The 13,815-nt window shown below is 40.9% G+C and overlaps 1 protein-coding gene across 7 annotated transcripts in view; it reads right to left on the bottom strand.

Annotated features, from left to right (window-relative positions):
* Window positions 1-13,815, bottom strand: part of LOC140491292 (protein CASP-like) — a 618,172-nt gene that overhangs the window by 89,710 nt on the left and 514,647 nt on the right. For 6 of the 7 annotated variants that reach the window (XM_072589273.1, XM_072589277.1, XM_072589275.1 and 3 more), the window contains one exon: window positions 12,552-12,848. The exons of the other annotated variant lie outside the window; for it this stretch is intronic. In XM_072589273.1, the coding sequence (XP_072445374.1) occupies window positions 12,552-12,848 (297 nt within the window). The remainder of the gene's footprint in view (window positions 1-12,551; window positions 12,849-13,815) is intronic. 7 annotated transcript variants of the gene reach the window in all.

Genomic DNA, 13,815 nt, shown 5'->3' with positions numbered 1-13,815 from the left:
TAGGCAATAAATGCTGGCGCACCCAGCAGCATTCACATCCCATGAACCAACAACAAAAAACACAAGTGGCTACGATCTACACAAGGATAGGTTAAACTCACTAGCAGCCAACCAGTTGTGAACCTATGAGGATGTAATTGGAACCCATCAGGTGTGACCACACCACAGAAATCTCCTGGTGCAACTGACTGATAAAAACACATTAGACACGCAACGGATCATTCCATCCAAATAAAAACCAAAATAACTGCGGATGCTGGAAATCAGAAATAAAAACCGAAATTGCTGGAAAAGCTCAGCAAGTCTGGCAGCACCTGCGGAGAGGAATCAGAATTAATGTTTTGGATCGAGGGCCTGCTTTGGGTCTGTTTTGAGGAAGGGTCACTCAACCCGAAATGGTAACTCTGATTTCTCTCTGCAGATGTCGGCACACCTGCTGAGCTTTTCCCACAACTTCTATATTTGTTTCTGATCATGCTACCCTCTTAAAATCTCAAAAGAATAAAAGAGAACATAGAGAAGTACAGCACAGGAACAAGCCATTTGGCCCTCCAAGCTTGTGCCAATCATCATCCCCTAACTAAACTAAAAAACAAACCTCGGTCCTCATTTGGTCCATATCCTTCTATTCCCTCCATATTCATGTAACCATTCAGATGCCTCTTAAATGTCGTCAATATGTCTGCTTACACCATCTCTTCTGGCAGCTGGCTCCAACCACTCTCTGCATGAGAAACCTCCCTCACACATCTCCCTTAAACTTACTCCCTCTCACCTTGAACCTGTGTCGCCTTAGTAATTGAAACTCGAACCCTGGGAAAAAGCCTCTGACTATCCAACCTATCTATGCCTCTCATAATTGTGTAGACCTCTATCAGGTCTCCTCTCAGCTGCCATCTTTCCAGTGAAAACAATCTCAGTGTTTTTAACCTTTCCTCATAGCCGATGCTCTCAAGACCAGGCAACATCCTGATGTACCTTCTCTGCAGTCTCTCCAAAGCTTCCATGTCTATGGTGACCAAAACTGCACACGATACCCCAAATGCAGTCTAACAAGGGTTTTATATAGCTGCAACATAGATTACCAACTCTTATCCTCCATGTCCTGGCTGAAGGAGGTAAGCATACCACATGCCTTCTTAATCACCTTGGCCACCTGTGTTGCCACTTTTAGGAAACTGGACCTGCACATTCAGATCCTTCTATATGTTAATGTCACTAAGGGTTCTGCCAATTACAGTATAACTCACACCTAAATTTGATCCTCCAAAATGCATCACCTTGCATTTGTTTAGATTAAACTCCACTTGTCATTTCTGTGCCCAAATTGCCAATCTATATCCTGTTGTATCCTTTCACAATCATCAGCACTGTCAACAACACCAATTTTCGTGTCATCTGCAAATTTACTGATCAGATCACCCACATTTTCCTCCAGATCATTTATAGATACTACAAACCACAGAGGGCCTTAGATTGATCCCTGTGGAACACCATTAGTTACCAGTTATCATTCTGAAAGACACCCTCCCACGGCTACCTCATGTCTTCTATGGCCATGCCAGTTTTGTATCTATCTAGCCAGCCCACCTCAAACCCCATGCGATTTTAGCTTTTGTACAAATCTTCCACGTGGGACTTTATTAAGTACCTTACTAAAGTCCATATAAACTTCACCACAGCCCTTCCCACAATTATCTTTGTCACCTCTTCAAAAAATACAATCAGGTTGGTGAGATACGATCTTCCCTGTACAAAACCATGCCACCTGTTACTAACTAGGCCATTTTCTTCCAAATGTGCATATATCTTGTCCCTCAGTATCTTCTCCAAGTGTTGCCCCATCACAGACGTCAGGCTCATCGGCCTGTAATTTACTGAATTATCCCTGTCTCCTTTCTTAAACAAGGGAACAACATTGGCTGATCTCAAGTGCTCTAGAACCTCGCCTATGGTCAAAGAAGACGTGAAGATATCTGCTAATGCCCCAGGTATATCTTCCCTTGCTTTCTCATAGTAACCTGGGATAGATCCCAACTGGCTATAGATCTATATAAGAACTTCTCACATCCTCCATACGGTTACCTTTACAATGCCCCAAAGCTCCATCAATGCCCCTTGTCTATGTGATACATACCCCACCTCCACATCTATGCCAACAACACACAGATCTATTTCTCCACAACTGCTCTTGATTCCTCAAATGTTTCTCTGTGATCCAGTTGTTTAGCTGCCATCAAGATCTGGACAAGGTGGAAAGCTCACATCAAAATTTTGATAATTCAAGAGATTTCTTCAGCAGGATATCTCAAGCCTAGAGCTATTTTGCTCATTTGCCACCTCTGCAGTATTTCCACATTCTGTCCTAATTCATCCCATTACTTCTGAACCCCTTATCTCGCCCTTTAACATGTCCTTGCAGGCCTCTTGAAGTTCGTTATTCACAAATTATAGTGCACTGAAAATATTTCAAGACATATTCCTCATTCTTATCAACAGCAGTAACCTCCAATCAAATTAGTTCAACATTCTTGGGTTCCTCTACAGACTTTTCTGTGGTCTGTCTCTTTCAGTTTCATTATGTAACCTTCTGAGCTTGGTTTAGCACCCATTTTTGGCCAATGCAGAACCTTAATTTTGCATGCTGCAGCACTTAGGCATGAACTGCTCAGAAACTCCAATTAAACTGTCTGTCATGGGGAAAAAGATCCTGACAATCTACTCCGTCTATGCCTTTCATAGTGTTGTATCCCTCAATCAGATACCCCCCTCAACAACTTCTGCTCCAAGGAAAACAAACCTAGCCTATCCAGCCTCTCCTCAAAAGAGACTTTTCATCCCAGGCACAATCCTGATGAATCTCCTGTGCAGCATCTCTGATAGGGATATGACCAGAATTGCATTCACTATTCCATCTGTGGCCCAACCAATGTTTTATAAAGTTGTAACAACATTTTCTTGCTCCACTATTCCACACCTTCTCTAATAAAAGCAAATATCTCATATGCCTTCTTCACACTACTTATGCTGGCACTTTCAGGAATCTATGGACCTTTCCACCAAGGTACCATTGTTTCTCAGTACTCCGAGGGACCTACCATTCATTGTGTAAATCCTTCCCTTAGACTTTCCAAAATTCGTCATCTCATACTTATCAGAATTAAACTCTATCTGCTACTGCTCTGCCCAATTTACTAGCTGATCAACATCACAGGCCAACCTCATGACACCATCACCAATTTGTGTGTTATTGATAAACTATGGATTATCAATTAACTATGGATCTCTAAAATTACATGCAAGTCATTACTATACATAAGAAACAGCAGGCAGCCCAAACTCTACCTCTGTAGTACACTGCTGGTCGTGGATTTCAGATGACAAAACACAACCCTCCCCAATCACACTTTGCCTCCAATTCGCAAGCCAATTTTGGATCCTGTTTGCCAACTTGCCTTGGATTCCGTGGGCTATTACCTTTTGGACCAGCCTTCCAGATATGACCTTGTCAAAGGCCTTACTGAAGTCCATTTAAACCACATCAACAGCACTACCCTTACCAAATCTGTAGTCAACTCTTCAAACAACTTGAAATTTAAAAAAGTAAAAATTAAAATTAAATTAGTCGGACAGGAAGTCCCTCCAACAAAGTTGCCTTTGGAGAGATGATCTCTGCCTTTCCAATTAATCCTGTCTCTCAGTATCTTTTCCAATGATTTCCCCACTACTGACTACTTATGGGTCTGAAATTATCTGTTATATCCCTGCTTGAACAAAGGAAATACATCAGCTGTCCTCCAGTCATCTGGCACTTCACTTGTAGTCAGAGAAGTATTAAATATCTCTACCAGGGTCCAGCAATGTACTTCCATGCCTCGCATGGCAGTCTGGCATATACAATAAATGGGAATATAATGAGGGGGTAGGGGAAGTGAATGATCTTGGCATGCAAGTGCAAAGGTCCCTAAAGGTAGCAGTACAAGTAGATAAAGTTGTAAAGAAGGTTTACGGAGTGCTCTCCTTTACTGGCAGAGGTATAGAATACAAAAGTAGGGATATAATGATGAAACTGTTTAAGACAATGATGAAGACACAATGGGAATACTTTATGCCATTTTGGTCAGCACAGTACAGGAAGGATGTAATTCTTCTGCAAAGAGTGCAGAGAAGATTTATTAGAATATTGCCAGGGCTGAAGAACTGTAGCTACAAAGAGAGATTGGAAAGGGATGCTTTCCTTGGAACAGAGGGGTGACATGATTGGGGTGCATAAAATTGTAAGGGTAGAGATAGAGTAGATAGGAAGAACGTGTTCCCTTGGTTGAGAGTTCAAAAACCAGGGATTCAAGCTAAGTGGCAGAAGAATTAGAGAGAACGTGAGGAAAACCTTTTTAATGCAACAGGGTGGTGGGTGTCTGGAGTTCACTGCTTGAATCAGAAGTGGAGGCAGAGATTCTAAACGCCTTTATGAAGCACCTGGATCTGCACCTCAACTGCTCTAAGTTACAGGGCTGGGACCGTGTGCAGAAAGGGCATGGGTGTTTTGGGATCGACATGGGCAAGATGGTCTGAATGGCTCCCTTCTCCGCTGTATCATGTAACAAGAAAATTTTGACCAACCTTGTATGAAACACTGGAGAGTTTCTTTTGCCTCAACTGAAATAATCAGCTCAGTTCTGGGCATCACATTTTAAAAAGGCATTCAGAAGGAAGATTTAGAAAAAATTCATGAGAATTGTTCTAGGATTGAGGACCTTCAGTTATAGAGCATAGAACAGTACAGGCCCTTTGGCCCTCAATGTTGTGTTCACCTTTTATCCTACTCTAAGATCAAACCAGCCTACATGCCCTTCATTTTACTATCATCCATGTGCCTATCCAAGAGTCGCTTAATGTTCCTAATGTATCTAACTCTACCACCATTGCTGGCAGTACATTCCACACACCCACCACACTCTGCATAAAGAACCAACCTCTGACATCTCCCTTAAACTTTCTTTCAATCACCCTAAAATGATGCCCCCTTGTGATAGCCATTTCCCCCCTGGGAAAAATCTCTGGCTATCCACTCTATCTATGCCTGTCATTATCTTGTACACCTCTATCAAGTCTACTCTCATCCTTCTTCGCTCCAATGAGAAAAGCTCTAGCTCCCTCAACCTTTCTTCATAAGACATGCCCTCCAGTCCAAGCAGCATCCTGGTAAATCTCCTCTGCATCCTCTCTAAAGCTTCCATACCTTTCCTATAATAAGGCAGCCAGAACTGAACACAATATTCCAAATGTGGTCTAACCGGGGCTCTACAGAGCTGCAATATAACCTTGCGGCTCTTAAGCTCAATCCCCTTGCTAATGAAAGCCAACACACTATATGCTTTCTTAGCAACCCTATGAACTTGGTTGGCAACTTTGAGGCATCTATGGATGTCGACCCCAAGATTCCTCTGTTCCTCCACACTGCCAAGAATCCTGCCTTTAACCATGTATTCTGTATTCAAATTCGACCTGCCAAAGTGAATCACTTCACATTTTCACAGGTTGAACTCAATCTGCCACTTCTCAGCTCAGCTCTGCATCCTGTCAATGTCCACTGCAACCTACAACACCCCTCCACACTGTCCACAACTCCACCAAACTTTGTATCATCGGCAAACTTACTAACCCACCCTTTGACTTCCTCATCCAAGTTATTGATGAAAATCACAAACAGCAGAGGTCCCAGAACAGATCCCTGTGGAAATCCACTGGTCACCAAGCTCCAGGCTGAATACGTTCCATCTACTACCACCCACTGTCTTCTATGGGCCAGCCAATTCTGTATCCAGACAGCCAAATTTCCCTGTATCCCATGCTTCCTTACTTTGTGAATGAGCCCACCATGGGGGACATTATCAAACACCTTGCTAAAATTCATATACACCATGCACTGCTCTACCTTCATCAATATGTTTTGTCACACCCTCAAAGAATTCAATAAAGTTTGTGAGGTATGACCTGTCCCTCACAAAGCCATTATGAATATCTCTAATCAAACTATGCTTTTCCAAATAATCATAAATCGTGTCTCTCAGCACCCTCTTCAATAATTTGCCCACCATCAATGTAAGACTGACTGGTCTGTAATTCCCAAGATTATCTCTATTCCCTTTCTTGAACAAAGGAATAACATTTGCCAATCATCTGGTACTACTCCAGAGGACGCAAAGATCATAGCCAAAGATGCAACAATCGCTTCCCTTGTTTCTCGTAGTAACCTTGGGTATATCCCATCTTGCCCAAGCGACTTATCTCGCCTACTGTTTTCCAAAATTTCCAGCACATCCTCCTTCTTAACATCAACCTGTTTGAGCACATCAGTCTGTTTCACGCTGTCCTCACAAACGACAAGGTCCCTCTCACTAGTGAATACTGAAGCAAAGTATTCATTAAGGACCGCCCCATCTCATCCGACTCCAGACCCATGTTCCTTCCACTATCCCTGATCGGCCCTACCCTCACTCTGGCCATCCTCTTGTTCCTCACATAATTGTAGAATGCCTTGGGGATTTCCTGAATCCTACCCACCAAGGCTCTTCTGAGTCCATTCTTCAGTTGCTTCTTGATTACCTTGTAACCCTCTACAGCCCCGCCTGATCCTTGCTTCCTCAATCTTAAGTAAGCTTTCTTCTTCCTCTTGATGAGATATTCCACAACTCCTGTTATTAAAGGTTCCTTCATCCTACTATCCCCTCCTTGCCTCAGTGGGACAAATGTAGTCAGTATTCGCAGCACGTGCTTCCTAAACAACCTCCACATTTCTGTTGTGCATTTCCCAGAGAACATTGGTTCCCAACTTATGCTCCACAGTTCCTGCTTAATAGCACTGTAATTCCCCCTCCCCCAATTAAACACTTTCCCATAATGTCTGCTCCTGTCTCTCTCTCCATGACAATAGTAAAGTCATTTCACTATCACTGAAAAGTTCTACCACCAAGAGATCTGACACCTGACCTGGTTTGTTGCCAAGCACCAAATCCAACTGGCTTTCCCTGTAGTCGGCCTATCTACATATTGAATCAGGAATCCTTCCTGGACACACCTGACAAAATCTGCTCCATCTAAATTTGCATTAAGGAGGTTTCAAACAATATTAGGGAAGCTAAAGTCACCCATGACAACAACCTTTTGTACCTTGCCAAAATCTGCCTCCTAATCTGCCCCTCTGTGTCTCTGTTGCTATTGGGACTTTTCTATAGACTCCCAAAAAAGTGAGTGCACCTTTCCTGTTTCTGAATTTCACCCATACTGACTCAGTAGACAAACCCTCCTCAATGACCTCCCTTTTTGCAGCTTTGATACTATCCCTGATTAGCAATGTCAGTCCCCACCTCTTTTACCTCCCGGCCATCCCTTCTGAAACATCTAAATTCTGGAACATCCAATAATTCCTGCCCCTGTGATGTCATGGGGATAGATTATAGTCGTCTTGAGAAACTTCAAGATTTAGTAGAGGTATTCAAAATCATGACAGGTCTAGATAAAGTAGACAGGGAGATACTGTTTCCATTGGTGGAAAGATCAAGAACCAGAGGCTGCAGATGTAAGGTAATTGGCAAAAGGAATGATGACAATGAGGAAAACATTTTCTACACAGCAAATGGCTCATATTTCAAATGCGTTGCTGTAGAGTGCAGTGGCAAATCATAGTATTGAAAAGAAAGTTGGATCATTACATTGAAATGAAATATTGATGTGCTTAGTGGCACTAGGTGAATTGCTCTCAGAGACAGCTGGTCAAGATAGGACAGGCCTAATAGCCTACTCTTGTGATTCTACATTCAGTATGCTAGTTAGGTTTGTAATTTCAGAACTGAAGTATCCTTTAAGAAGTTAATATCAATGAGATCTGGCCTGCAATAGCTTTGGATTGCTGTGGGCATGAGGAAGATGATAGGCAGACCAGAAGCAGCAGTCAGGTGAGGTGACAACTGGGTGGTTGGAGCTCTTGTCCAATGATTGCTGAGATGCAAGATGATTGGGCAAGTGCTATGGATAGAGTGCCATGGATAGATATGTGTCAAAGTGGAGTGGTTAGTAATATACAAAGTAGGAGTGACCTCCTACGTTTGACCTCCAAAACATACTCCACTATTCAATGAGATCATAGAACAGAGAACAATACAGCGCAGTACAGGCCCTTTGGCCCTCGATGTTGCGCCGATCCAAGCCCACCTAACCTACACTAGCCCACTATCATCTATATGCCTATCCAATGCCCGTTTAAATGCCCATAAAGAGGGAGAGTCCACCACTGCTACTGGCAGGGCATTCCATGAACTCACGACTCGCTGAGTAAAGAATCTACCCCTAACATCTGTCCTATACCTACCACCCCTTAATTTAAAGTTATGCCCCCTCGTAATAGCTGACTCCATACGTGGAAAAAGGTTCTCATGGTCAACCCTATCTAAACCCCTAATCATCTTGTACACCTCTATCAAGTCACCCCTAAACCTTCTTTTCTCCAATGAAAACAGCCCCAAGTGCCTCAGCCTTTCCTCATACGATCTTCCTACCATACCAGGCAACATCCTGGTAAACCTCCTCTGCACCCGTTCCAGTGCCTCCACATTCTTCCTATAGTATGGCAACCAGAACTGCACACAATACTCCAGATGCGGCCGCACCAGAGTCTTATACAACTGCAATATGACCTCAGGACTCCGGAACTCAATTCCTCTACCAATAAAAGCCAGTATGCCATATGCCTTCTTCACCGCACCATTTACCCGGGTGGCAACTTTCAGAGATCTGTGTACATGGACACCAAGATCCCTCTGCTCATCCACACTACCAAGTATCCGACCATTAGCCCAGTACCCCATCTTTTTGTTACTCATACCAAAGTGAATCACCTCACACTTACTCACATTGAACTCCATTTGCCACCTTTCTGCCCAGCTCTGCAGCTTATCTATGTCCCGCTGTAACCTGATACATCCTTCCTCACTGTCAACAACTCCACCGACTTTCGTGTCATCCGCAAACTTGCTCACCCAACCTTCTAGCCCCTCCTCCAGGTCATTTATAAAAATGACAAACAGCAATGGTCCCAAAACAGATCCTTGCGGAACACCGCTTGTAACTGCACTCCAAGATGAACCTTTACCTGGATCATACTTATTCACCTGTCTTTGCTTCACATTCCCATGACCCATAGACTGAAAATATCTTTCCTAATTTCATCCTGAATGCCCAGTTCTAACTTTTAAGCAGCCCTCCCATTTTGGATTTTCTCTTCAGAAAATATGAACAATTAAAACAAAAGAGAGTGAAGCAAAGAAAGAATATTTTATATTTTTAACCATTGGAAATAGCAAAGAACCCGAATGATAGCTCCAAAGTGTAGCTTGTAAATACAGCACTGTATTTTTCCCATTATAAACTGTTTATTCAACTTCCTTTTATAATACTTACATCATGTACATGAGAAATAATGCCCTAAAGATGTTTCTTATTTATACTAAAATGGACAAATAATAGAGAAAATTAAATAAATCTAGAAATTAAACAAATGCAAGTGTCCTAAAAGGCACTGCTTTGAGGTTGGAGCAACATTGCCTACATTAGTGCAATGCCTGACGTGCGAATGTCTGATGAAGCAATGCAGACAGAATGTTGCTCTGTATCTGATTCATGTTCGAACAGATGTAATTTGCACATAATGCAAGAAGTGACAGAATGCTCTTTTTGCTTTAACTGACACTTTTCACGTTCACCAATTTAAAACATAAAACAGAAATGTTAAGGGAAGAAATTAAAGAAAATACAGGAAATCTCAAAAACATTCTCCTCCTGTTTCTTGGTTGTCCATAAGCATTAAAAAGGATTAAAAAATGGTATTAAATACAAACCCCAACAGTAGGACCTTAGCTAGAAACAACTAAAACTACTACACACAACAGTAACAAAATCTGATCATGCAACTATTAGATCTTGTATATACACAGAGACACAAAACCATTCCACTTCGGCTGGAATGGCTACTGAATGAAAAATAAATTTGTTCTGAATGATTACAGATACTGACTTCATTTTTATAATTAATCTTGTGTATCTTTTAAACATTTTCTAAATACACTAATAAACTAAAAGTAATGCTGAATTACAACTGAGCTCAGGGACAATTACCTTGTTGACTATTTGTCCACTGAATGTGTGTTTGAATTAACTTATACTTATTGAAAACACAATTGATTTTCACAACACTGATTATAATGTACACAATAATAAAAAATGGGATTGAATTGCATGCAGTATTTCCACTGAGAACGAATCTACAAAAAACTGCAACTATGAAATCTGCACGAAAGTTACTCTAGTTATTTGATACATTTCTGACTGATCATTTGGATAATCAGTCTTACACATACTGTGTTAATCTGATATTGAAAAAACGACGCTTTCTCAGCTAGGAGTGGAGAGACTGGTCCTGTTACGGGAGGTCTACAATGTTACAGTTGATTAGAGTAATTTGACAAAGTTAAAATCAGAGATCTTTCTCCACAAGCGTCAACAGAGGTCACTTGATGAATCTTAGAAGCTTGTTTGGAACAGTGCTTTCATTGTGCTAGCAATATATTCCATATTTTTGATGTTATAATTTCAATGTTAACATCAAAGAGTTTAACTCGTGTTAGTCTGGAGGGGTATGAAAAAGCATTGATGTTTGACCTGAGGAGTGACAGTGCCATGTGACAGATCCTGTAGTAAATTACTGGAGAATAACACATACAGTGTATATTACACTCTGTATGACCTCCATTTGGCAGAAATGTCCTTGGCAACAAAGAGCTCCTGTGCTTTGATGAAAGAGCTCATTCTGCAGCCTCAGCATTTAACAGCACAGAGGCCAATCATTGCCCAGCAGACGTCTGACAAACTGATAAATGGAGGTTAGCTCTTATTATGGTGCATGATGCAATTGCAGGCCAATCGCAACAAACATCTTGCTCGTGTTTCAAGGGTTATTCTGTGATATACTTGTGCAAAACACTAGATTAAACAGCATCCAATCACAAGGTTTAAACTGCATCCTATGTGGTCTAGATATCATGGTAATATCAAACAACTTTTAATTTAAGTATCCTCAAATTTAGTCTTATACCAACACAATCAATAAATAAGTGTTAGAATAGGCATGTTGAAAGTCACAATAAGATTGAGAGACATTAATGTAACACCTGTATTGGTGAGAGGGTGTCATTATTCAATTTGTCTCTTCATTTTCTTATGCCAGATTAAGTGATTATGTCCAACTGTACCACCACATTCAAATGCCAATATGGGCATCTTGGCATATCAATAACCATTCATTTTTGAGGACTGCCTTCAGCAATAAATAGGTGAATAATTATAAAAAGATTTATAGCATTGAAACATGAGCTGATACCAGTTTGATATAATCACCTGCAGCAGTAGAGATGACATTCTATTAACAGCTAAGTAAAAGCAATTTCAGCTCGGAGTCACGACCTAGTCATCTACATCAGCCTACATTCCAGACTGACCTTCAATCCATTACAACGCGTGTACTACAGTGTCTTTAGAATAAGATGCAAACACTCTCTGGTTGAGATCAAAGAACACTGTGATATTACCTGGCATTCTAGTAGACATTTTCCCCACATATTATCAACAAAAAATAATTTTCTGGTTATTTATCTCATTGCTGTGTGTGGAACCTTGCTGTTAACATCTTGAGGGCTGCACTTCATTAACTATGGGCCAGAAGGGGATAGCCAATCAACATAAAAGCCATTTCCTAAAAATAAGTTCTTTCTTTACTATTCTTGTAGTTCCAAACTGCTCCTTTGCTTCCAAAGGAATGATCCAGCAATGGACCTTATCTTTTTTAAAAACTTCCTGTGATGACATAATGCCTCACAATGTTATTTTTAAATAAAATACAACAAATATTCATGATATTCTGGTCACATCCACCATGCCAGAACTGGGGCCTGATCTATTAATGGAATCTGACAACCATTTGTGGGAATAGCCAAGTTTAAATATCATTTGAGGTTATTGGGTCAAATGTCCTGCATTATCTCAATAGCATCATAACTGTTCTAGAAATGAATATAAATGCTGAGGTGTGGAGGAAGTAAACCATTTTCACAAGTCAATAGATAGATACAGACAAGAAAACAAAGTACTGGCAATCAAGACAGCCAACTGGCCCCAGACCCAATTTGCTGTTGAAAATCTGTACAGATGTCACATGATTTTGTCAGTATCTTATATAAAGAAACAGACAGCATGATTCTCATAAAATACATTTGTTTATAGGCATACAGCAGTTATGAAATGAAATTTTAAAATGAATAGCACTATTAATATAAAAATTGGGATAATGAAAATAGTTTGATAAACAATTTAGCTATGAGAACAAACTTGATAATGCAATAAAGTTTGGGAAATATAAATCAAAAAAAGTTTGCTTTTTATATAAGCTGTCAGTTTGTAGAACGGATTCAGAGGTTCTCTTTTAAAGATATGCTTTTACATACCCAAATTGTTGTCTGTCAGCACCTCTTTGACTTTCTTTGTGATGGCATACGTATCGAGTTCAGGAGACATGGCCACCAATTCTTGAATGCTTAATGCTGACTGACCAGAAATTGGCAGTGATGATAGAACCTGAGGATCGTTCGAAGGTTGTTCACAGGGTGGTTTGATCTCCTTACTACCTTCTGTGGCTGTGGATTGCTGTGAAGGTATTTCAGCCACACTCTTCACTGATTCAGCAGAACTGACTGGAGATTCAGGGGCTGGGCTGCAACTAGCCGAGGTCTTTGGGGTTATCTCTAAAATAAGTGAACAAAATGAAAAGTATGAAAGTTTTGTTTTCTTTGCTGCAAAGCATTTTAGCCTATATTTCACTGTAGACAACCCCAGACTTTTAAGCAAAATGTCACCAAAGATTTTGAATTTTATTTGATCTTTTACAGCAATAAAATCAGAAATGCAATTGCAGGTTTAAGAGAACTCCATTCGTTCAAACAAAACCAGGAAGTACTAGAGAAGCTAAGCAGGTCTGGCAGCATCTGTGGAAAGAGACACAGCTAATTCTTTGGTTCTGAATAGGAGTCACACTGAATTTGAACCATTAACTCTGTTTCTCTCTCTACAGGTGCTGCCGAACCTGAGTTTGTCCAGCAATTTCTGTTTTTAATACAGATTTCCAGCATCCACAATATTTTACTTTTATTTACCCCATTAGTTCAAACAGTTAATTCAGTGAATGGCTATGCCACACAGGTTAGGAAGGTATAAAGCACACAGGAGGCCACATGTTCTATCTAATCCATGCCCACTCTCCATGTTGCAGTCATTCCTATTCCCCTGTTCCCTCTAGTAGCCCAGCAAGGTTATTTCTCTCAACCATCCACTCACTTTCCTTTTCTTTGTAAAACTCATGTGACAGATGTCAAAACTGCTGGGTTAGATGCAGGAACGTCAAGCAAAGTTTCTGCTTAGTTGATTGAGGGGGAAGATGCACAATGGGGATGCTTAAGCATATACTGTGTGATCTCAGAATACTTGCAGTCAATGCCATCTACAACCAGTCTGCCAACACTGTGTCTGGACATCGAGGTACAGTCAGCACTCACAGCAACCAGCAGGGAGTGAAATATAGAAGGGCAAAGTTGTCAAAACAGAGTGAAAAAGAATAGAGAAGGAAAAATGTCTGTGCACTTCAAGTATAGAACACTGGGAAGAGGTAAAGGGAAATCTGAGCATGAACTCAAAGAAGAGTAGCTGCAAGCAGAA

Source organism: Chiloscyllium punctatum, chromosome 19 (assembly GCF_047496795.1).
Source record: "Chiloscyllium punctatum isolate Juve2018m chromosome 19, sChiPun1.3, whole genome shotgun sequence".
Taxonomy (NCBI): Eukaryota; Metazoa; Chordata; class Chondrichthyes; order Orectolobiformes; family Hemiscylliidae; genus Chiloscyllium; species Chiloscyllium punctatum.
This window is presented reverse-complemented; position numbering and strand designations above follow the sequence as displayed.